Below are 25,409 nucleotides of genomic sequence, written 5' to 3'. Positions count from 1 at the left end.
ATCCATCTTTGTCTCCAGTTACCTTTGCTGTCTTGAAGTCAGCATTGTCAGATATGAGTATGGCTATACCTGCTTTTCTTTGCTTGAAGAATTGTTTTCAAACCTTTCACTTTGAATCTCCTTTTCTCCTTGAAGCTTAGATATGTCTCTTTAAGGCAGCATATGATTGGGTTTTGCTTTTTGATCCAAGCTGCTATTCTGTGCCTCTTTATTAGTGAGTTCAGTGTATTTACATTTAGGGTAATTATTGACACTTGAGGATTTCCTATAGCCATTTTAGGTTTTGTTTCCTGTAGCTCTGTGTCTTGTTTGGTTCTTCTCTTTTTTGTTTCTGTCAATTGTTTTTGTTTGGTGGTATTCCATTCTTATTGATCATGATATATTAATTTTTTAATGTGTTGTATTTGAAATCTTAGTTTTTTGTTTAGGATTATTGTATCTATGTGTTTCTTCTTTTTTTTAAGCTGTGTGTTTCAGTCATGGCTTTTTGTGCGTGTAGTTACTATTAGGTTGTTAAGGGAAAATGGTCATATATACAAGAGTCCTTTGTCTTATGGGTGCTTCTGCACTCTATCCTTCTTTGCTACTTCAGATCTTTATCCTCGTTCCTTTTATGTTATTGATATCACAGTTTATCCTTATTTTTATTGTGATCTTGTTGGAGCTTTTACCTGTAGTTTTGATTTGTTTTGTTCTTCGTATCTAGTTAAATAACCCCTTTGAGTGTTTCAGAAAATGGGGGTTTTCTGGTGATAAATTCCCTCTGCTTCTGTAGGTCTGTAAAAGTTTTTAGTTCTCCTTCATATTTGAAGGATAACTTTGGTGGATATAGTATTCCTGGTTGATAATTCCTCTCTTTCAGTACTTTGAATGTTTTATTCCATTATCTTCTGGCTTGTAGAGTTTCTGCTGAGAAGTCTGATGATAACCTAGTGGGCTTTCCTGTATATGTTATGTTCTTCTTTTCCCTAGCTGCCTTGAGGATTCTTTCTTTGTCATTGATTTTTTGACAATTTTATTATGATTTGCCTTGGAGTAGGTCTCTTTGGGTTGTAGTAACTCGGTGTTGTGTTTGTTTCTTGGATTTGAGGCTCTAACTCTTTCCGTAGGCTTGGGAAATTCTCACCAATTATTTGAATAGGCTCTCCATCTTCTTCTGATGTAGCTAGCCATTATTATATTGCTCTTTCTGGTGGAGTCTGACAATTCTTGTAGAGCTCTCTCAGTATTTTTAGTTCATGAGTCTCTCTCTTCTTTTCTCTGTAGTATCTCTAGTTGTCTGTCTTTGATGTCACTGATTCTTTCCTCTATCTGGTTTGTTCTATTAACTATACTTGCTACCTCAGTTTTCAATTCATGTACTGAGTTATTTATCTCTGTTTTTAAAGTTTCAGTCTTCTTGGTGAGGTATTTGTTTTGGTCATTAATTTGTTTCCTGAGCTTATTGAGTTGCCTATCAGTATTTTTTTGCATCTCATTGAATATTTTTAGAATTTTGAATTCTCTATCATTTAACTCCAAAGTTTACATGTGATTAAAATTGTTTTCTGGAGAGTTTTTATTTTCTTTTTGAACTACATCTCTGTCTTGTGTAGCCATGGTATTCAATTTATTTTTCCCTGGTGGCATTTGTGAGTGCTATTATTAAGAACCCTAACAAACAAACAAACAAACCCAAAAATGAAAAATTAAAATAAAAAATACAATAAAAATATTAAAATTTAAAAAGTTATTACAAGTTAAGAACAACTACAGGAAAAAAAAGACCAAAAACAATAAAAAAGTCAAAAACAAAACACCCACATAAAATAAGAATAAAAATATAAAAATTAAAGAAAAAGTAATTCAAAAGAAAAAAGAATAAGAATAAAAAGGGGGGAAAAAGAAAGTAAATTTCAGTTTTGAGAGGTTTGTTCCAGTAGGTGTTGCTGTATTACAACTCTTAGCTCTGTGAAGTTCCTAGGCTGTCCTCTGCTGAGATGTTGCTGTCTCAATGATGTAGGCAGGCCCACAGTTGCGTTGGTGGGTGTGGAATGTTGTGAGGGCTTTACTGCTTTTGCATTAAGGCTTCGGTTTTATAGCTTTAGCTTTCCAGCTTTTCACCTCTAGCAGTGGTGGTCTTAGGCTTCCAGGAGCTCCTTCCCATGTCTCAACCATTCTGGGGTCTGGACATTGGGCACCTCTGTTCTTCAGGGGAGAGAGTGGCTTTGGAGAGCTATCTGTGCGGTTTGTCTCTGCCACTGTCCATACCATGAGGTGAGGGCAGCAGGATCTGGGAAGCTGGGGGGCTGCACTTTAGATTTCTCTCTCTCTGCTGAGTGCAGACTGTAGGCCGACTGCCGGAACAATGGCTGTGACCCTGCACTCTGCCCCTTTGTTTATCTCCCCCTCTGCCCCTCTGTTTCACCACTCGTCCCATCAGAAGGAGATCCAGTCGCTCTGAGTTTCTTTATCCATACACAACAGGCAAAATCCAGAGAACCTAATCTTCCCTCATCCTCATAGTCTAGCAGAAAACAAAACAAACAAACTAAAAGTCACTCTGTATTTGTTTCCTCTCCTTTCCAAAGCCCACCACAAATGCGTTTTATCTTCCACCCACCTTTACACCCCATCCCACCTTTATTCTATTTGGTGCGAGGATCTTTCAGGCACATCTGCAAGCCCAGCTGGGTTCCTTTGCTGCATATAGTTGTTCAATTTGTTGAAATTTTAAGGGGAGAGATCAGGAGTATCTCTCATGCCACAATTACTCTGATGTCTTATCACTGTTTTAAAACTTCATCTAAGACCCTTTCTTTTACCCTTCACAATGTGTCATTTCCATAGAGAGGAAATAGTATCAGCTACATTTAACATCAGTCTAAGCTACTGTGTCATGGGATATTTTGCATTTCTAATTTTATCCTTACCTTTATAATCAAAGTGCTGACTAATGCAGTATCTGTCACCTTATGCCTGCTCAATAAATACAATTGGGATGAACATATATTAATTTCCATGTATGAGAACACTTACCAACATAGCCAAAGGTTTAGAAAATAGAGATGAAAAGTCAAATACCCACAGTGAGACACACACAGTCATGTTTGAATCCTGGCTGCAATTTTGAGCACTTTACTTACAACTCTGTTGTAAATTCTTCATTGCTGAATAAAGACAGTAAGAGTAGCTACCTAATAGGAAGTTGGGAGAAACAGGTACATTTAAAGCATTTAAAATAGGTGCCTGGCTTAATAATGTTTAGCTGTGATGATGATGAAGAACATGACAAAGATGATGATGATGATGATGATGATGATGGTTTGCATGTCTCCTTTAGGCATGTTGCTGTTTACAAATTAGTTAAGTAATTTTGTCTATCATAAGAAACATATATATTAGGGGACTGAAGATATATCTATCTAAGGGAATAAGTCCCCGAGAGGTGAAATAACCCAGAAATTTATAGCAAAGAGGGACTGGAACTCAGAACGAACAGACTGCTCTGCCCTTATTTTATATATATATAAAATATTATATATATAATATTATAATATCTATATATAATATATAGATATATTTCTTAGTTATAAAAAGAAATTCTCCACTCCCATTTACTATTGGAGATTGTGGATTAAGTGACAGAGACAGTAAAGCACCCTGAGTCTCTTCATTCCGGCTTTTATGCTATTGCTGACTGTGTGACAGTGCCTTGTACCTGCTATCATGTAGATGCCTGAAGAGCAAATGGAGGGACTCCTGGAATCTTACAGCTGTGATTTTATGTACAGACTGCACAGGACTCTACAGAACCTGTAAAACAATCAAATGCAGAGAAGCAAACAAATACAGCCTCTATCATGATCCTCACTCCTCATGTGTCAGCCTGGCTCTTGAAGCAAAACCTTAGGACTCTCATGTTTCTCTACCTTGAAATCCTTCTAAGCATTGAGTTTTTAGCATCAGAATTCATCACAGCCACTTTGATGCCCATTTTCTTCTTCAGCCTCTCATTAAAACAATCATTTTATTTTAAGATCAGCAAAAAAGCATAGATTTCTGTGAGTAGTGTTTGCCCCACTCTGGCCTAGCTGACCTGCTATGCCAGGACCCTGGGCTGATCTGCAGTCAACTTCCCTCAAGCAGCCTCTATATGGGTGACTGTACCTCACTTCTACTGAAATATTACTGGCATTTTCATGCATAGTGTGGACAGTGAAACAAACAAAAAAGGAATATGGACATGTAAGAGCTTTAAGTCAGTTATACATATTGTTACCAGAAATGAAAGGTGAGAACTTACCAACTTGATTCTCTTTGTACCTCTTGGGTTCTTAACCCAGAATTTCATTCTAGGTGACAGCTCTGGGTGTCTAAATTTCACCTTCATCTAAGACCTGACTAAAATGCCACTTTTTCGGCCCTGGCTGGTTTGATCAGTGGATAGAGTGTTGGCCCAGCATATGGAAATCTCAGGTTCGATCCCTGGTCAGAATACACAAGAGAAGCAACCATCTGCTTCTCTTTCCCTACCTCTCCCCTTCTCTCTCTCTTCCCTTCTCACAGCCAGTGGCTTGGTTGGTTCAAGCATTGCTGCCAAGCACTGAGGATAGCTCGGTTGATCTGAGCATCTGTCCTAGAAGGGTTGCCAGGTGGATCCTGGTCAGTGTGCATGAAGGAGTCTGTCTATTATTTTTCTGTCATCTTTTCGGTTGTTTAGTTTTCCTATTAATTAGAAGCTTGTTAGGCTGCATCTCATAAGTGAAAGAATGTGATTCTCATTGTTTTCTATGTACTGGAACATCTAGTTAATTGTTCTTCTCCAAAAGACTCTCTTTATATTCAGGAAACATTGGAAGCTGAGTTCATAACATTAAGCATTGTCAGGAGGGTGAGGCATTGCTGAGTGACCTGGGTCAGTCACTACATTACATTTCTTGATTAGAAAAAGAATAAAGCCAGTAATAACTTGCTTTCTACCTATTACACAAGATAGTTAAAATGATAGAGATAGTGAAGCATATAGAGTTTTTTATGATATTCATGGTGGTGTTATAATAATAACCCTCTGTCTGTTCCTAGCACTTAATTATATCAAATTTATTTAATTCTGATTAGATACATTAAATTCTTAGGTGACATTCTGGACCTCATCCTTCCAGGTCTGAATCTCTAGTTACTAAAACTCAGGATGTAGTTTTTAGAATCAGTGTAGGTGGGTACAAGTACTAGCTCCTTTTTATGCCAGTCCTGTGACTTATTTAGCTTCTTTGTGTCTATTTTAACATCTGGAAAATGGGTTTGCAAAAGTACTTATGAGATGGGATTATTTCAGAGGTTAAAGGAGATAATACTTGTATGGAGTAGTGACTCCATAAATATCATTGTAATCCCCAGACATTGTCGTAGGCTCTGGGTCAAGAAAATAATCACCATGTATCAGAGGTATTTCTCTTTGAAAGGCATATTAATAGGAAATAATGGTTAAAGACAAAAGGAGAGAGGAGAGATTGAGGCCAGCTTGATTAGGACTCTGGGTTTACCTGTAACAAGGAGCTCACAGGGTCTGCAGAAGCTGAGAAGAGACACCCTTTGTCTGTCGGGAAAAAGAAACTTGCACAGAGATGGCACCAGCTCAGCCTGGCAGAATCCTCTGTGGGCCACATCTGTTTATGCCAGCTGTTGTCAATCTGTGTGAGCTCGCCAAGAATAACAGCAATGATTTTCATTTTACATCAACTTCCATCTCGAGATCTCAGAATGCTGCAAAAAATGTAGATTAGGGCTCCCAAAATTTGTTGCCAAGAATGGGCATACTTTATAGGGCATCCAGAATACATCACTGTTTTGAGAGGATGTTTCATGCTGGGAAGAGGACTAAACTAGTTCAGAATTAGACATGCTTTCTTGATTTGAGCTTTCTTCTTGATTCTATACTCATATTTTAGATGACCTTGGACAACCCAGTTTCCCTCCTTGACTCTCAGTTTGTTTGTTTTCATTAATGAAGGGATTTAATCTACCACTCAGTGATCTCCAGTGTGTCTTCTGTCTCTGAAATTTGCAGTTAGCATAGGGGATCTAGAGTTACTCTCCAATAGACTACTGCTTAACACATTTTAGAGAGCTCCAAGTTTTCATAGAATAAAATATTTTTGTAGTATTTTGGTCATGGTCAGACCATAATCCAATAGAAAATAATATTACTTTGGTCACTGGAAAATGGCATTATATGTAGCTTTTTATGTGAAAGAGTATTAATGTGTTTTACATGATGGTTCCCTTTGCCCACCTAGAATTATAGTGCTATTTATCATTCCCTTTTACTATTTTTCTAAATGAGCAACTTTTATTTTTTCTTAGTTTTCTCTCTTTTTTTTTTTTGTCCTTTTTTCCCATTTTACCATCTTTATTCAGTGAGAGGATGGGAGGCAGAGACAAATTCCTGCATGTGTCCTTACCAGGATCCACTTGGAAAGCCCACTATAGGGCAGTGCTCTGCCCATTTGGGATGTTGCTCTGTTGCTCAGCAACCAAGCTCTTCTTAGCACCTGAGGTGGAGGCCTTGGAGCCATCCTCAGTGCCCGGGCCCAACTTGTTCCAATCAATCCATGCCTGCAGGAGGGAGAGAGAGAGTGAGAGACAGAAAGAGAAGAGGGAGAGGGGAAGGGGTGGAGAAGCAGATGGGTGCTTCTCCTGTGTGCCCTAACTAGGTATCAAACCTCAGACATCCACATGCCAGGCTGACACTCTACCACTGAACCAACCAGCCAGGGCCCCCTTTAACTGTCTTAAGATTTAGCATGCACCCTTTTGCTTGTATTAGAGATTGATAACAGAAGTAATCCTCTGCACAACATTTCTTCTCCTCTTGCTGAATCATTAATGAGAGATCAAACATGGTGATGTCTCTCAGAGGCTTGTTCTTAGTCGACCGCCATCAGAATTACCCAGAGAGCTGGTTTTGTTTTTAGTTTCCATTTTTCTACATAGAGGAAATATTATATATATCATAAAAGCAGGACTTGTCGCTAAAAGTACCTTTGATAGTTCAAGACTTCCTAATATCTGATTAAATTTCCCTAAACATTATAACCCATGAGTAAACAGGTACTAAAATCCCTCTGAGAAAATGCAGGTGGATTAAGAGGCTGAGGTGGTTTGTGTGGCGGGTCAGTGTGTATGTACTGGAGTTGGCAAGTGGGTTCACATCGCAGGATTCCAGTTGCTGTCACAGTGATCTCTGTGTCTCAGTTTTTCCATTTGTAAAATCAAGGTAGTAACCACCCGATGGGGCTGCAGTAGTGATTAAATGAGTTAATTAACATAAACTGTTTTGAACATCATCTGGCCCCTCTATACACTCAGTATACCTTAATTATTTTCAGTCTCATAAATTATAAGTGAATAACTGCATAAAATTAATGCATATATTTCTACCTTTCAGAGTGTATGAAAAGGAGTATTTCTTCAGTGGAGTTACTGGCATCTTAAATCATGGTTAATGATCAATAAGAAACATTATATGTTACCCGTCTTTTTCGTTGGTATCAGCGCATGATCTTTTCCCCCTCGGATGCAGTTCTAAGGAATGACACTGAGTCATTCACATTCCCTCATCCATCTTCCTGCCACATTTGAAAGACAGTCATAGCTCAGTTTTGACAGGCTGTGAGCATTTGATACAAGTCACGAGCCCCTCTTAAATGTTAGCACATTTGCTGTATCACCTTAGTGTTACTCACAATGGCTCTAGCTGGAGGCATTCCCTCTCCCCCGCCCACCTTCCAGCCCCACTTGCAGATGAAAAAGTGATTGCTAAGAGAAGCTTTAAAAAACTTGTGAAGTTTCATGCAAAAAAAAAGTGCTATAACTTGGTATTTCAACCAGCATTTTCTGCTTCCGAAGCCCACACTTTCTCCATTACACCACAATCAATGTTTCTGAAAGTAAAAGGGGCCACATTGGTCTCCAGCCTCTGGTATAATTAGCATCATGCTTTAATCAGTGAGGTTGACTTGTCTTGATTAACCTTTATGATAGATCATGCAAGTTTCATATTTCTAAATGAATATATAGAGGCAGCTGTAAATTAGGGGAAAAACACTGAACTTGGATCAGAAGACTCATGTTTAACTCCTGGCTCTGCCACTTAGTATGGGTGTGATTTGAGCTAACTCATTTAACATAGCCATTTAACAAAACCACTAACTTGATTTATTTCCTTATACCAAAAAAAAAAAAAAAAAAAAAAAGACGTTGTCTTTATGTAGAAAGTGAAAAGTATTAAATTAAACCTTGTGTGTGTGAATGTTGCGCCAGGGTTCCTTGTTGCCTGTAAGGGGGCGCATAAATGTGAAAGAGTTTCTCTTCAGATTCTAATTCAAGCTCCTTATCCTCTTGGCATGTTTTTGGTAAGCTTCAGTCCACTATGTCTTCTTTTGCCTCTGTATCCATATCATCCATTGATATGTTTATGTGACATTTATGCAACATAGCATATATATATATATATATATCTTTTTTTTAATTAAGTGAGAGACAAGGAGGCAGACAGACAGGCTTCCTACAGGGCAATGCTCTGCCCATCTGGGGCCATTGCTCCATTGCTCGGCAACCGAGCCATTTTAGTGCCTGAGGCAATGCCATGGAGCCATCCTCAGTGCCTGGGCCAACTTGCTTGAACCAGTTGGGCCATGGCTGTGGGAGAGGAAGAGAAAAAGAGCAAGAGAGAGAAGGGGGAGGGGATTAGAAGCAGACATCCATACTCCAGGCCAGTGCTCTACTGCTGAGCCAACAGGCCAGGGCTGCAACACAGCATATCTTTATGCACATCTTTAAAGATAATAAGAATTTGTTAATCAGTGCAAGAAGTAAATGGGTTATATGATCATGCATTTAATTAATGAGGTAAATCCTATTGACCTGATTTTATAGATTAAACAACTACTATTTGGTAAAATGAAGCATCTTGCCCTCGGTCACATAATTGGTAAGTAGTAGACATTGGAATCAAACCCAACCTGGTAGCCTTTAGAGCAGGGGTCGAGAAACTTTTTGGCTGAGAGAGCCATGAATGCCACATATTTTAAAATGTAATTCCATGAAAGCCATACAATGACCCGTGTATGTTATGCATTATCCAATAAAAATTTGGTGTTGTCCTGGAGAACAGCTGTGATTGGCTCCAGCCACCCGCAACCATGAACATGAGCGGTAGGAAATGAATGGATTGTAATGCATGAGAATGTTTTATATTTTTAACGTTACTATTTTTTTATTAAAGATTTGTCTGTGAGCCAGATGCAGCCATCAAAAGAGCCACATCTGGCTCGCAAGCCGTAGGTTCCCAACCCCTGCTTTAGAGCCTAGACTCTTAAGTGTCTAAGCCATACTGATTATCACCACATCGATTAACAGTGTTTTGCTTTTGTCTTCATTTCTCCCTCATGTACTTTGATTGCCTGACTGGATTGTATATTCCTTGAACTGGCTATATCTCACTTATCTTGATGACTGGCTTAATGCGTCATTGCTAGGATTGGTAGAAAATTTAAAGTAGATTTCACCAGAGGGCACAGTTTTTCATACTATTGGAATCCTCTGGAAGTGAGGACTTGTAACTCCTTCTTCTTCTCTGTCTTGGGCAGAAACTAATCTTCCCACCATGTTGTCACTTTGATTTGATTTTCATAAGTCAAGAGAAAAACATTTTCTTTGTTATTCTCACCAAGATTCTTTGCCTGCCTCTCCTCCAAAGCCCAGAAATCAGTGTGATCAGTGAGCCTCTCTGAGGGTAGGCTTGTTTGCCACAGGTGCCACTGTCATTGAACAAAAAGCATGCCGTTTCTTTGCATCCAAAGTGACTTGGATCTCTGAGCAAGAACCTTTCTGACTCAAATGAAAACCACCTTATGTCAGGTGGAATATGGGAAGTTAACCATTTGTTTGCTGGTGTGCATTTCCCACGAAAAACTCAAAAACAAATTTACCTCAGCCGTGGAAAGTGGTGTGCCAAGCATCATATTTGCATTTGAAAACCGAAAACTGATTTGCATGTTATTTCAGTGTCTGGTGTCACGTTCAGGCATCTGACAAGCCCACCAGATAGAAACAGCTTATATAGTAGGAAAGTGTTTCTGGGCATATCAGACTGAAAATCAAGGTGCCCTTATTTTTTTCAACAAATAGTCCTTACTTCAGATTCTCCTTTTTCTCCTGGCTTCCTATCTGAAAGTACCAAAAGAACGACTGAAAGCCCATATTTTATAATGGATGTTTATTATTTCTAAGGGTCATCCATTTTTTTTACTATATTTTATTTATATTATTTAAATATTATATAGAAAATTACTCCTAGACCACATGAGCTGTTATTTTCTGATATGTTTCTTTCTAGTATCTGTTTCTTCATACCTACATAGATACATGCTGGCATTCTTGTCTATACATGTATTTTTATGCATCTGTAATTATCAGATGTGCTACTTTAATATCCTTTTTTAACAGGGTAATGGCAAGGATTGTGAGACAATCTCAACAGCTGTACACTTGAAGCTAATATAAAATAATGTTGACTGTCAACTGTAATTGAAAAAATTCTTAAAAGGCGAAAAAAATATCTAGCAATAAGGAATTTTGAAACATTGAATTGGAACCATAGTTAGGGCTGGAACCCTGGTAAGAGAAACATGAATCTCCCTGTTCCAGCTTTATTTAAGTAGAGCTTCTGGTTGAGGATAGCTTTTCTATGGGACAATGCATAGAAAGCAATGACTTGTGGTAAAGCCTTTCTTTCCAATGTGGGAGCACTAACCCTTTCCATTGTTTCAGGCAACCAAATAAATAGGAAACGTCTTCTCAGAGAAAGTCTCCGCCCAAACACTTGTGAGGCACAGCAATGACGACGACCTAGTTTAGTTTAAAAACATAGCCTCGAACAACAGGTTTTATTTTTTCCATCTATTCTGAATCTTGAGTCATCTGGAGGTAAAACCTACCAATGGAAATAATGTCTTGTGATTGTCTTACATGGGCAGTAGTCAAATTATTTATGCCTAACATGCATAAAGCCTAATTAATGGGAGGGGAGATGCATGTAGTTTTTAGCTATAGTATTGTGGAAATAATGTCTTACTATCTCATGTAGGGACAATATAAGGTAAAAAGGGAACGATTTGGGAGAAATCTTATCCTACAGAGACTACTCACTTTCTGCTTTAAGGAGGGTGTGCCTGAGAGTAACGAGGGAAGGCAGAGGGAAGCGAGAACTTTGGATTAGGTTATCCAGAGATGTTTGATCTAGCTTTTCCCTGACCCTGAGATTCTGGGTCCTGACTTATTGCCTACAAGGTAGGAGAGCATCCGTGGCTGTGCCTTTTCTGCATGGAGCTCATCTAGGCAGGAAAGCATAAGGGGAGGCTGCTTTGCTCTGAATAGCCAAACACAATCCCGGCTTTACTATGTATCTTTGGGTGCCAAAGGCTAGGATGTAGAAAGGTTGACCATTTGGAGAGGCATCAAAGCATGCAGTCACCAAATGTCATGTATTTCAAGGTTTATAGTTAAGAGCAGAGTAATTACATCTCTTGCTAAAACAATGTGAAATTCAGATAGATACTCTGCACTGAAGTAATTTATCAGCAAAGAGAAATGTGGGGTGTTACTGAAAAGATGGTATCACTCTGCACACATTCCACCACCAGGAAGAAAATCTTCGTTTGTGCCTTGTAAGCTGTCCATCCTGCTAATTATAACTGCCATTTATTTAATGTTTAATATTTTACAAAGCCCCTTAATATGAATTATATATTATCATCTTCTTATTTATAGGTAAGAAAATCAATAATGAAAACCAAACCCTGGGGGACCTGAGATGGTTCCCTAGACATCAGGCCCAGAAGTAAGCATGTTACAAGCCCAAGCACTCTTGAGGCTGCCTGACACATGGGAACTGTGAGTGGTGGGTGTGGAGAAGGGCCACTTTTTCTCAGCTTAGCCTGTGTCATCATAACACCCTGGTTTGCAAACACCATAGACCTCTTAGTGGACATCCAACACCTTCTCTTGACTATAGTAACACCCAGCCATATCACCATCACTTTTAGGCAATGATTTCAAATATGGTTCAGGGAAGGTGATTTAAGAGGCATCACTGCAAAGCATGAGAAAGGGACTATGAAGAAGAGGTTGTAAGAAAATCAATCTTTTGAAAGTTGAAGACTAATTGGTATAGATTTTAAGGGTAGGATCAAACTTTCAAAGTCAAAATTTCTGCGTCTTGTTCATTGTGCACTTACTATTTATTCTGCAAGAAACTGGAACTTACGATTAGAAGAACAAAGAGCATGCCTTTCTATTCCCATGAAGCTGTGGGGGATGCTTATTTATGGGTTCCTAATTGTTACTAGGAACCCATGGTTCACCCTGCCCCTTCCTTCTCTGTGGACTACTGCTGTTAACCTGAAGCAGAGAGATGTCTAGCAGATTTTCTGCCCTTGATCTGAAGAGGTGTTTCTTCCATTAACAGTGAGACACTGAGAATAGAGCAGGGTAATTCAGTGAGATTCAGAAAAGAGAAGCAGCCTCAGGAAATTGCCAACTGCAAACTTGACACAGTTAAATAGGGGGTGAGGGTAATGAAAATATCTGAAATATATTTTTTTCTGGCAGGCTTTCAGTTCCAAAATGGGGCTAATTCTACCTTTTGAAAGAAGATAATTTCCCTGTTTCTTTTTTCAAGAACACATAATTGAAGTTATTTTCCCTCTGAGAGAGGAATCTCTTGTACATCATTACAAACGGACAAGAAAAATGAGCAGCTCTGTACCCAGAGTGATAGAGTATTCATTATCATGTAATGTCTCTGAATATCTTGGCTCTGTTTCCCAGTATTTTATCTGCCTGGGCAGTGCTTTCCTGGTGAAGTTCAGATATACAGTAAGTTCAGGTTATCTTGTACAATGTAAAGAGGAAATCAACAGCAGGTAAGGACTCTCAGGAGAAAAATGACCCATGCTGAAGTCAATGTCAGAGCAACACAGGAACTGTTGGGTAGCCATTTTGCTAAATGGATCTTTACCACATATATTAAAATCGTTAAATTATTGGTAACAAAGATTCAAGGCAGTGGGTGTTCTCCCGGGGAGACGTCCCCTGTTTGCACATTAGTGCTGGCTGTCTACCATGCCTCTTTTTCTCTTTAAGTGGAACAGTGAAGCTCTCCGCCCTCCCACCCCCACCCACCGAGGACCATGGTGGTAGGAGAGGGTGGCTGACCTCTGTGTGTTCTTGATCTCATGCCCCGTGTGTAGTGAAAGTTCAGTAGGCTGCAGAAACCCTGTGACCTGCCAGCTGCTTACTCAGATTCAGAATGCTGAATGAAGTTCTAGATTGTTTCACGGGATGCTGACAAGTGATTCAAATTCTCTTGTAAATGGAAATCTCTGTAATAATAAGGTTTCCACTTACTCATTGTGACTTTTTATAGACTGTAAAGTGTCCATAATATGAATATCTGTGATTTCACTATATAAATCTGCAATGATAAGTGACCTGCATATTATAGACACAAAAATATAATAGAGTCAAAGAAATCTTTGAAAACATTATTTTATACATAATGATACTAAGACTAAGGGAATAGAAGTGATTTGACCAAAATTATGGAACACATTAAAGCCAAGATTAGATAGATAAGCAGGTCTTCTGTACTTGTGGGTTCCTATGTAAGAACTTCATGAAGTGTTAAATAAATATGACAGATATTTGTGTTATTCTTAATCTGGCAGCTTTCTTGTTCATGGACAATTCTGCTCATTTTGCTCACGGAAACAGTCCTCATTTTTGCACAGTCTCGTGCATTGCCTTTGCCAGGGACCTAGATCCACCTCTGGCTGCAGTGGTCATGTTAAGCCTTCCCTGAATGATAATCAGTGGGCCCCCAGCAAGGGAACCATGGCAGAGAAGAACCAGTTGCAGATCTTTGAAATCCTTTGGTTCCTGACTGTTTCATCTCAGAAAAAAAAATACATATTATATTTTCTTCATATCTGAGATAAAGATCTTCATTGTAGAAAAAGGAAAATATAGAAAAATATAAATAAGATATAAACCTCTCTGCCATTACTTTCAACCATTAATTTTTGCTCGAATTTACATTTCTGTCCAGTCTCCCTTCTATAAGTGACAGTTCAACACTAGCCATCCTGGTCCATGGATGGGTCTCTTCCACAGTGTAAGCACCTTCCTTCTTGTACCCATATGACTACATCTAATGTAGTCTAGCTGTGTTCTCAGAGAGAAGAGGTAACATTTTCATGAGCCGATAGCAGTCTCTGCTCACCTAATAAATATCACAATCCTTTTTAAGCACATTAGCTATTAAATTACTCAGAAATACCATGATGTCTGGTTACATTTTTTAAGGCATCATTGGCCTTGCTATTTGAGTTTGCTAATATGCTTATTTCAGAAGCATGGCTTTAATACATCAGTCCCTATTTTTAAATCTTCTAATGATTCTCTGTTGCCTAAGTCTTGACAATACTGCATTTCTCTGTTCCTCCTCTGTTTTTTTTTTTTTTAACATTTTTTCTAATATATATGTTCTTTTATACATACTGTTCTTGGAATATCTTTAATTTTTTCCTTTCTTTTTCTTTTCTTTCCTTTCTCCTCCTCTTTCTCTCTCTCTCTTTCTTTCTCTCCTCCTCCCTTTCACCCTCACTTCCTTGCTTCCTTCCTTTATTCCTTCCCTCCTAATATCTGATGAAATCGTATATATCCTTCAAGATCAAGCTGAGATGGCACCTGCTCTCTGGCAGCTCTCTCTTGTCTCGGAACACTGAATTCATACCTGTGTTTCAGCGCTTGCACTTCATTGTAATTACCTATCTTTATGTCTCTTTCTTCTTAAACTGAGTTGTCAGAGGGAAGAATCCTGAATAATTTGACTTTATAATGATAGTTTTTGGCACTTGGCAATTTCTTAGCAAAGGTATGTTTAAAGAACTTTAAAGGAGTCCTCTGAAATTTATTTCTCAATAACTAATCTGTGGGTCACATAATGTTTTGCCTTTAGCCATTTTAAAGATCACACATATTAGTGATTAATATAGTTATTTATAATAATGTCTTTTTCTTAGAACAGGTTAGAGGCTTTGTTTGTATTTGTTTTGTTGTTTCACTTTTTAGCAGTAAAACTCCGCTCTGGAAATACCTTTGCTTAAATGAAGAGTCAGTAGATAAAAATCCAAGTTATTACAGAAGAGCAGAGCTAGACGGGGCTGGAGAGAATGACCCTGGGTGCCACGAGAGGCGCTACAGCGTAGCAGAAGCACGCCCAGCTCCCCACACCTGGCTTCAGTCAGGGCTTGCTGCTGCTCAGGGGTCGTGCTTCACGCAGGGCCTCTCACTTACCTTCTCTGATCGTCAGCTCTTTCACCCATAAAACATACGAGGCTGTTGTATGAACACTTGAGATCGCATGTCTATGGAGGCAGGCACCTTGAAAAGAGGAATTATTATTATGCCGCAGTGAATAGACTGCTGATATTGTTCACCTTTCTACTTTTGATGAAAAAATAAAAACGAAAATAATGCAACCAACCGCTATCTGCCCCCTATGGCACACATTTTTAAATATGTTCTGCTACCCAAATGCAGTACTAGAATCTACCTATTAAAAATGAATTGAACACAGTTATTAATTTTTTAAGACATGGGAAATCTAAGCACTACTGAGCGAGATAAATTAAAAGGAAGGGGGTCTCTTCATCCCAGTGGGGAAAGCACTAAACCACTACTTATAGGACTTGAACCCTGAAGAAAGGCCTGGGCTACATCTTCTGTGTGGGTGACAACTGGAAACTGGAACTTGTGTTTTTACCAGCATTTATTCCTTGGTTGTTAAGTATACATATTATGCGTGTGTGTGTGTGTGTGTGTGTGTGTGTGTGTGTGTGTGTGTGTGTGTGGTTGAGGGGCATTTTGTAGCCAAATAATTTTAAGAAATATTGGAAGAGATGATCTCTTGGGATCTTTCCTCATAAGACTACTAAGAATACGGGCCCTGACTGGGTGGTTCACTGGTTAATGTGTCATCCCTTTGCACTGAATTTGCAAGTTTGATCCCCACTCAGGTCATACACAAGAAGCAATCATTGAGTGCACTGATAAGTGGAACAACCAGTTGATGCTACTCTCTTTCTCCCTTCTCTCACTTTCTTTATCTCTCCCTTCCTCTCTCTCTCTCTGCCTCAAATCAATGGAAAACTTGAAAGAAAGAAGGAGAGGGAAGGGAAGGGAAGGGAAGGGAAGGGAAGGGAAGGGAAGGGAAGGGAAGGGAAGACCAGGAATCCAAGATCAGCATTATATGAGATTAGACTCTAATAGAAAATAATTTTTCCAAATGTATTATTTGAAAAACAGTATCTCAAGCAAATAGGAACTTTTGATGAATAAAATGAGTGATATATTTTACTTAAATCTGTGGAGTATTGACAAGGTATGTACTCTGAAATTAGAGCTCTACTTGATGTGTAAGGGCTCAGGGCAGAATCTGAATTGCTTGAATTTATAAAGGACAGAATTAGCCATCTTGCTTCCTCTATTTAGGTTAAAAAGGAATCAGATATTAGGCTTAAACAAAGATAAAAAGTGTCTATTCCCTGAGGTTCCACCCTAAGTCTAGAAGCAAGAATTATCAGGTTTTCTCTAATAGTTGTTGATTTCAGTTAGAACAGCCAGCCCGTTAACATTAGAGGTTATATTTCATGCTTTTCTAGCAATTTATCTATGGGAAGCAAAGTTTGCTTGGAAGAAATTTGGAGTCAGGTGACATCATATTTGGACTCAACTTCTCTCTTTATTGCAAGTCTGGAAAACACAATGTAGGCCATTTTCTCATCCTGGCTGTCATTTATCACCTGAACTAGGATCATCCCCTCCCTCAGAGGTGGGCTGGGGACTCAGAGGCAGATGGGGAATCGAAAGAATATCCCTTTGTTACACTGGTTTGAGACTAGTTAAGCCTTGTACAGAGCATGAATGCAAGTTGTTTTATTTTAACTCTCACACAGACTATGAGGTAGCATTAGCAATTCCATTTTACAGAAGGGAATCTGAAGTTATGAAAGATTCAGAAGCTCACCTAAGGACACCAAGTTTATTTATAGTTAAATGTCTGTCTCCACGTATAATGCCCCTGCTACATACTATATCCCTTCACTATCATGGGCCACAGAAAATGTATGGCAGACTTACATCTCACTCCCATCTCATAGAGCTCCTGTGCACCCTCCACTCCATAGGGAACTCTGTGCATCTGATTAGCTTCCCCCACTGAGAATCCCTGCTATAGTTTTTACTGCTGCTACCTGATGGTCTTAGATATGTTCTCTGTAGTCTGTGAAAGAGGGACAAATATAAGGTGATGGAAGGTGATTTGACTTTGGATGATGGGAACACAACTCAACCAACAATTCAAATGCTACAGAAATGTTTACCTGAAACCTGTATACCCTTATTGACCAATGTCACCCTGTTAAAGTTAATTATCTAAATAAAATTTTTTAAAAATTCCTGAAATTGTAATTATAATAATGACCACAATTTATAATGTAAATTGAAATTTTAGGTGCATCTTTATGGATGTCATTCTCTGCCAAAAGGAAGTTGAGCTCATCAGGTTTTTTGAGATGTTTGTGGTCTCCCCCAGGCCTGTGTCCCTGGCCCACAGGGAACCCTAAGCACCTGAGTAGGGCATGGCAGTTATCAGCTGACTCTTCTGTCTTTCACCTCTCTATCCAGTCCTAAACACCAAACCACTTGCAAATTTCTCCTCCCACACTAATGTGCTCCTGACCTCTGACCTTTTGCTTCTCTCAGAGTTCCCCACTGGATCCCAGTTAGAAGGAAGCCTGTTCAAGAGTTTCATTAGTATCTAGCATATCTTTATCATTTGATTCATCACATTTGAAAAGTTATATTTTATGGATTGCAGAAGTACGGTTGTATATTATAAAATAAAGAAATAAATTTTTAAAAAGCAAAAGCCTGGCAGGATCCCAACCCCATAGATAATCCTCTTTACCACTGGGGTATATATCCTTTCAGGATTTTTTTTTCTCAATCAGATCTTTTGATAATTAAACTATACTTTCTTTATAAAAACGAGACCTTCATTTATAATTTCTATTACTGGATCTATTTTATAACATGGTAATGTCATCTTTTCATACTTGTGTATATAGATTTACAGTGTTTTCTTTTAAAGCCTGTTCATGTTTCATTGTATGTATCTATCATTGTCTATTTAGGTGGTAACTTACCAGTGATGGATAATCACATTATTCTTCATTCTCTCAAGAATAGTTTCTGTGACCAGCCTCTATCATATAATTTATATTCTTGGATGAGTATTTCTCTAGTTTTCCTAGAAGTGGATTACATATGTGTAGTTTCAAGTTTAATAATATTAGTTATTCCTCCATTGTTCATATCTATATACAGTTTTACCAATATAGTGTACTTTTTATTTATTTTATTTTTTTTTTTTCTTTACAAAGAGAGAGAGTCAGAAAGAAGGATAGACAGGGACAGACAGACAGGAATGGAGAGATGAGAAGCATCAATCATTAGTTTTTTGTTGTACGTTGCAACACCCTAGTTGTTCATTGATTGCTTTCTCATATGTGCCTTGACCGTGAGCCTTCAGCAGACCGAGTAACCCCTTGCTTGAGCCAGCAACCTTGGGCTTAGGCTGGTGAGCTTTTGCTCAAACCAGATGAGCCCTCGCTCAAGCTGGCGACCTCGGGGTCACGAACCTGGGTCTTCCGCATCCCAGTCCAACGCTCTATCCACTGCGCCATTGCCTGGTCAGGCTGTACTTTTTATTTTATAATTAATCATTTGTACATGCGTCTCACCCGACTAGACTCCAGCCCTCTCAAAGACAGAGACTGTGTCTAATATATCTTTGTGTCCCTCCATGATGCTTGCAGAGGATACACAAAATGAACACTAAGAATAAGTGTATAAACTAATAAGCAAAAGAGTAAATGAGTGATTTGATATCTCTTTTAACTCTCACACCAATTCTATAAGGCAGGCATTATTACAGTTTAGAGGAGGCCTAAGTTTAACACTTAATGTTTATTGAATAAATGAGTGAGTCTAAGATGGGCTCTTATCCTGGCTTTATTATAATTAGCCATACCCTGAATTTTTTGAGTGTCAGTTTTATTCTCTCACAATGAATAGATTGAGGTAATGATTCTTCAGATTCTAACAGGTAGCTCTAATTCCTGTCTCTGTTGCCTGACACATGTCATAGTTTATTCATTGTTTTTAATCTCCAGTCCAAATTGTCCAACAGTGAATGAAATAAAACCCTGGGGGTAAGGTTGGTGACAAACAAAAAAATTCTTGGCATTTTCAGCATTCTGCATGTCTATACTTCAACTTTCTGTACATTTTTAAAACCTAAAAATGGATGATAATTATAGAGAAAAAGGTCAAACAGGTAGCAATAAATAATTTTACATATGTTTAGAAGGCATTTCATGCCTTAAATATCACACAAGTAATCAATGTCCACCTTGGAATTGTTGAAATAAATATTGGTAGTAAGATTGAAACATTTGTACAGGGATTGTTACTTTACTGGATTTTCACATCCAAGACCTTATTTGTACAATGACGATAACTGGTGAATGAATATGTGTGTTTTGTTGAAACAATTTTTCTAAACTATTTATGAGAGGTCAACAATTTTAAGAATGCATTTTTCCTCTTCATTGCAAACACTACCTGATTGTCTTGGTTGATGTCTAGATTACATTTTAAAAACTGTGTCATTTGCTTTACAGGGTGGACAAACAGGCTCAAAGGGGCCTCCAGCTGTTACCCCCTCATTCCGCCCTGAAGATGAGCTGGAGCACCTGACCAAGAAGATGCTGTATGACATGGAAAATCCACCTGCTGATGAATACTTTGGTGAGTGGGTTCTAGAGCTACCTTCTGAAGTAAATGCCCTGCTTTGTTTTCTTTAATTAGTAATTAGGAATATTATCGGCTCCAATGCTAAAGGACTTGAGTCTGGACTTGGACTTGGTAATTATTGGAGTTAGTCTTTATATATACAAAACTGAGTGTTCTGAAAATTCCTTTGTGAGAACCTGCCACACAAAGGCAGGCTTATGATATTTGCTTGGCTTGTACTAAAATTTCAGGGGTACTGCAGAGTTTCATGAGATACAAATTTGTTTTAAAACTTAATTGTTGACAATTTTCAGCTTCTTATTAGACAGAAATGAGGCTTTTGTGTGTGTTCAGATCTAAATATTAATATACACAATGTAGAATTGGCTAGTGCCTAATTTCTGTTCTCTCAATTCCTTCCCTATCCAAGTTTAGGAAAAGATGCTCCCCTTATATATTTTTTTAACTTCTCCACTATTCAAACCTGTCAGTATTTATGAACAATCAATTCATTCAGTCTATTCGTGTAATGTGAATTTATGAATTATATGCCAATTATGAGGTGTTATGGATACATAACTTGTCCTCAGGGGGGTTGTAATTATTCAGAAGAGATAAGAATAACACAAATACTTACTATCAATAATTTAGGTTAAAAGTTATAAGAGGTATGAGAGAATCTTCCTTAGGTAAAATATTATAAAATTGTAAAGCTTTATTCACCAGGAACATCTGAAATGCTTTATAGAAGAATCAGTGGCATTTGAACCTGGCCCCTTTAAAGAAGTGCCTCTCAACTCTTTTTGTTATGAAAGAATCCTCCCCAGTCTATTCAGAGATCAATATTTTTATAGTGTATGATTAAAATTAGTTTCTAAGAAAAAGAAATTTTAAAAAATACAGAAAGGAAAACCAAGTTTTGTCATTATTTGATTTAACAAGGTTAAATTACTCTATTTCTGTAATATTTTCTAAATACTCATTTTCTGTACTTGTCTCATCACAGGGTGATAAACATTTCTTAGACACTCATCCGTTGCCATTTTGAGTAGGGCTGCTTTAAGGACATGTAGAAAAGGGATATTACATTTGGGGTGCATTGGGGTGGAAAGGCACAGAGCTGGGAAGTTGCTCAGGGCTTCTACTTTTTCAGTTATTTCGTATCTACATGTCTTCCCACTTGTTTCTTACTTGGAAATATGTATTGAAAGGTAAGCTGGAAGAATTGGTCTAAAGCCATGTTGTAGATGGATTGAGTTAGGATTGGAAAATCTTGGCATTTTTGTATGCAGCAGGCAGCGTAGACCAGCTAAAATACCACAGTAGTGAGAATAAAGACTTCTGGTTCTGCCCCCCCCCTTTCCCTTGCTGACAAAGCTGTATTACCATGTCCCCCATCTGCCTGAGCCCCATTTCCCACTTTGATAAATCAAAAGTGTGGAGCAATGGTTTTCTAACACATCTTTTAACACTAGTAAGATAATATGGAAACAGCATCAAACCAAAGAGATATAACAAAGCTAAGAGCTAAGCCTAGGTTGATAAAGATCAGCACAAATGCATGGAGAACAGTAAAAAAAAAAGCCTCTAGTTATATTAAAACATACTGTAAGTATATTATTTTCTTGTTATTGATGTAAGAGATGGGTTTAATTGGAATATAAGACAGACTTTTCAAAAAAGTTTCTTAAAAGGGAAAATTTACTCTCTGTTTTAAGGTCTTTTAAAAATGAAAAGTAATAATACCAGGTGTATCTGCTTCAACTATCTTAATGAAAAAATATATAACAATACTGTAAGGAAAGTTAAATATATCTGTCTTCAAGAATTGTCCTAATTCTGTCACTTACTAGCTTAGACAACATTAACAAATTGCTTGCTTTCTCTAAATATTTGTTTTTGTTTTGCTTTATCTGTAATATAGAAGTAGTAGGTAGCTTATACTATTATTTTAGTATTGAATGAAATATTTAGAGAAAGCACTTAGCCAAGTTCTTGGCATGGAAAATATACTCAAAAATCAAAGTTATCTCATACATTAAGAAAGTAGGGCCCTGGCCGGTTGGCTCAGTGGTAGAGCGTAGGCCTGGCGTGCAGGAGTCCTGGGTTCGATTCCCGGCCAGGGCACACAGGAGAAGCGCCTGTCTGCTTCTCCACCACTCCCCCTCTCTTTCCTCTCTGTCTCTCTCTTCCCCTCCCACAGCCGAGGCTCCATTGGAGCAAAGATGGCCTGGGCGCTGAGGATGGCTCTATGGCCTCTGCCTCAGGCGCTAGGATGACTCTGGATGCAACAGAGTGACGCCCCAGAGGGGCAGAGCATCACCCCCTGGTGGGCATGCCGGGTGGATCCCAGTTGGGCACATGCGGGAGTCTGACTGCCTCCCCGTTTCCAGCTTCGGAAAGATGCAAAAAAGAAAGAAAGAGAGAGAGAGAGAGAGAGAGAGAGAGAGAAGGAAAGAAAGAAAGAAAGAAAGAAAGAAAGAAAGAAAGAAAGAAAGAAAGAAAGAAAGAAAGAAAGAAAGAAAGAAAGAAAGAAAGAAAGAAAGAAAGAAAGAAAGAAAGAAAGAAAGAAAGAAAGTAGGATATGCCTTTTAAAATTAATAATACTTGCCTGACCTGCGGTGACGCAGTGGATAAAGCGTCGACCTGGAAATGCTGAGGTCGCCGGTTCGAAACCCTGGGCTTGCCAGGTCAAGGCACATATGGGAGTTGATGATTCCAGCTCCTCCCCCTTCTCTCTCTCTGTCTCTCTCTCTCTCCTCTCTAAAAATGAATAAAAAAAATAAGAATACTTGATTTAAATTTAAGTTTCTCTCAAAAATAGAACATATACACCTGATATGTGGTGATGCAGTGGATAAAGCATCAACCTGGAATGCTGAGATTGCCAGTTTGAAACCCTGAGCTCACCCAGTCAAGGCACATAGGAGAAGCAACACTACAGTTGATGCTTCCCACTCCTCTCTCCCTTCTCTCTCTCTCTTTCTCTCTGTCTCTTCCCTTTCTCTCTGAAAATCAATAAATAAAATCTTTAAGGAAAAATTTTTTTTAAAAAGAACATAAGTCACCAATTGCTAAATAATTATTGCTAAATGATGTTTACAGTCCATGAAAAAACTGTAGAAAATTATTAACTTTTATTGTACTTATGATATGGCAGCACTATCTTATGTATTTTATTGGAATCATGTAATCCTTACTGAAAAAAAATATATAATCCTGTGAAGTGTTATTTTCAGATTAGGAAATTGAAGCACAAAAATGTTATGTAGTCTGCCCATATCAAGAGTTAATCAGGGGCCCTGCCGGTTGGCTCAGCGGTAGAGCGTCGGCCTGGTGTGCGGGGGACCCGGGTTTGATTCCCTGCCAGGGCACATAGGAGAAGCGCCTATTTGCTTCTCCCCCCTCCCCCCCTCCTTCCTCTCTGTCTCTCTCTTCCCCTGCCACAGCCAAGGCTCCATTGGAGCAAAGATGGCCCGGGCGCTGGGGATGGCTCCTTGGCCTCTGCCCCAGGTGCTACAGTGGCTCTGGTCGCAGCAGAGCGACGCCCCAGAGGGGCAGAGCATCGCCCCTGGTGGGCGTGCCAGGTGGATCCCGGTCGGGTGCATGCGGGAGTCTGTCTGACTGTCTCTCCCCATTTCCAGCTTCAGAAAAATACAAAAAAATATAAAAAAAGAGTTAATCAATGTCAGGACTTGATTAGAATCTAGGTTCCATGTATATACATTTTTTTCTTCTGAAAGATTTTTCCCCAGCTTTATTGAGGTATATAAAAAACTGCACATGGGGTCCTGGCCGGCTGCCTCAGTGGTAGAGCATTGGCCCGGTGTGCAGAAGTCCCAGGCTCAATTCCCAGCCAAGGCACACAGAAGAAGCGCCCATCTGTTTCTCCACCCTTCACCCTCTCCTTTCTCTCTGTCTCTCTCTTCCCTTACCACAGCCAAGGCTCCATTGGAGCAAAGTTGACCCACAGGCAGAGGATGGCTCCATAGCCTCTGCCTCAGGCACTAGAATGGCTCTACTTGCAATGGAGCAATGCCCCAGATGGGTAGAGCATTGCACACTGATGGGCTTGCCAGGTGGATCCCGGTCGGGCTCATGTGGGAGTTGTCTCTCTGCCTCCTTGCTTCTCACTTCAGAAAAAATAAAATAAATAAATAAATAAATAACCTGCACATAATTAATGTATACAATTTGTTGGGTTTGGACATGTGTATTCGCTTCTATTGCCATCACTACAAAGTTAGGTTATAAATATCTAGTATAATATGGATATTTAGAAAGGTTTTATGGAGAAGATCAACTTTAGAAAGATTGAAAATAACAGAGGAGTATTCTCTTCTAAGTAGATGTAACGAACAAAGTATGAGTTGAGACCAGGATTATTCAAGGAAAATTTACTTTATGTAGAAAACAAACACTAAGTGCCTATTATACGCAGATTACTCTTCTAGGAGTTGTAGTTATATGGAGACAGGCAAATATGGGTCTTACCTTTAAAGGCGCTTATAATCTAATAGGGGATGTGCACAAAGTTCTGATATTTAATCATAACTCAAGATGAAAGGTGATAAGTCACCTAAAGTTCAGCCAAAGTTCCAAGAATGAAAAAGTGTTTATGGAATAGTCCCCTTTGAGTCATCTTTAAAATGATGCTAATAGAGATTTGCAAGTAGGACAACATTATAGAAACGATTATCAGCACAGTGTTGGGTCTGCCTGAAGCCTATGTGAGAGTAGGAGACAGAGTCCATCAGTCTGTCTGGCGATGAGTGAAGGAGGGCCACATGTCGGCATATGTGTAGGAGGGCCTGACCCAAGGAAGGTGGATCAGAGTCCTCTCTTGCCCTCTATCAGAATTTTACCTTAGCTCCATCCTGGGCTGGCAATGACATTGCCAAGCACACCCTGAAACAATTTCAAACTCTTGCATTATCCCCTTCAGCTGACCTGATCCCATCACGTACTCTCTCTTTCCATCACTTTGCCTGTTTAATGCTGGAATTTTCATTGACACTATAGCTCATTTGTTGAAGGTCATTAAGTGCTTTCTTGTCAAAGATCTGCTGAATTATAGGCTGCACCCTGGAGAAATGGAACAAAATATAAATAAGAGGTGTGAATGGAGTAAGTTCCCCTGTGGCCATATTGCTTTGTTTCCTCAAAGCACCCCTCCCCCCTTCAACAAGTGAAATGATTCAAAAATATATTTTTTGAATTTTTGTTTGATTGTTTTTTTATGTAGCTTCTTGTGACTTTTAACAGTTTTTCTTAATAATCAAAGAACTGTTAGCAGGCATCCCCAAACTACCGCCCGCGGGCCTCATGAGGCCCCCTGAGGCCATTTATCCGCGCCCCCCCCCCCCCCGCCGCACTTACGGAAGGGTCACCTCTTTTATTGGTGGTCAGTGAGAGGAGCACTGTATGTGGCGGCCCTCCAATGG

The 25,409-nt window shown here is 39.0% G+C and overlaps 1 protein-coding gene across 9 annotated transcripts in view; it reads left to right on the top strand.

The window, feature by feature from the left end:
* The window catches only part of LPP (LIM domain containing preferred translocation partner in lipoma), a 728,024-nt gene that overhangs the window by 528,930 nt on the left and 173,685 nt on the right, over positions 1-25,409 (top strand). For all 9 annotated transcript variants that reach the window (XM_066347508.1, XM_066347507.1, XM_066347501.1 and 6 more), the window contains one exon: positions 19,854-19,980. In XM_066347508.1, the coding sequence (XP_066203605.1) occupies positions 19,854-19,980 (127 nt within the window). The remainder of the gene's footprint in view (positions 1-19,853; positions 19,981-25,409) is intronic.

Source organism: Saccopteryx leptura, chromosome 8 (assembly GCF_036850995.1).
Source record: "Saccopteryx leptura isolate mSacLep1 chromosome 8, mSacLep1_pri_phased_curated, whole genome shotgun sequence".
Taxonomy (NCBI): domain Eukaryota; kingdom Metazoa; phylum Chordata; class Mammalia; order Chiroptera; family Emballonuridae; genus Saccopteryx; species Saccopteryx leptura.
This window is presented reverse-complemented; position numbering and strand designations above follow the sequence as displayed.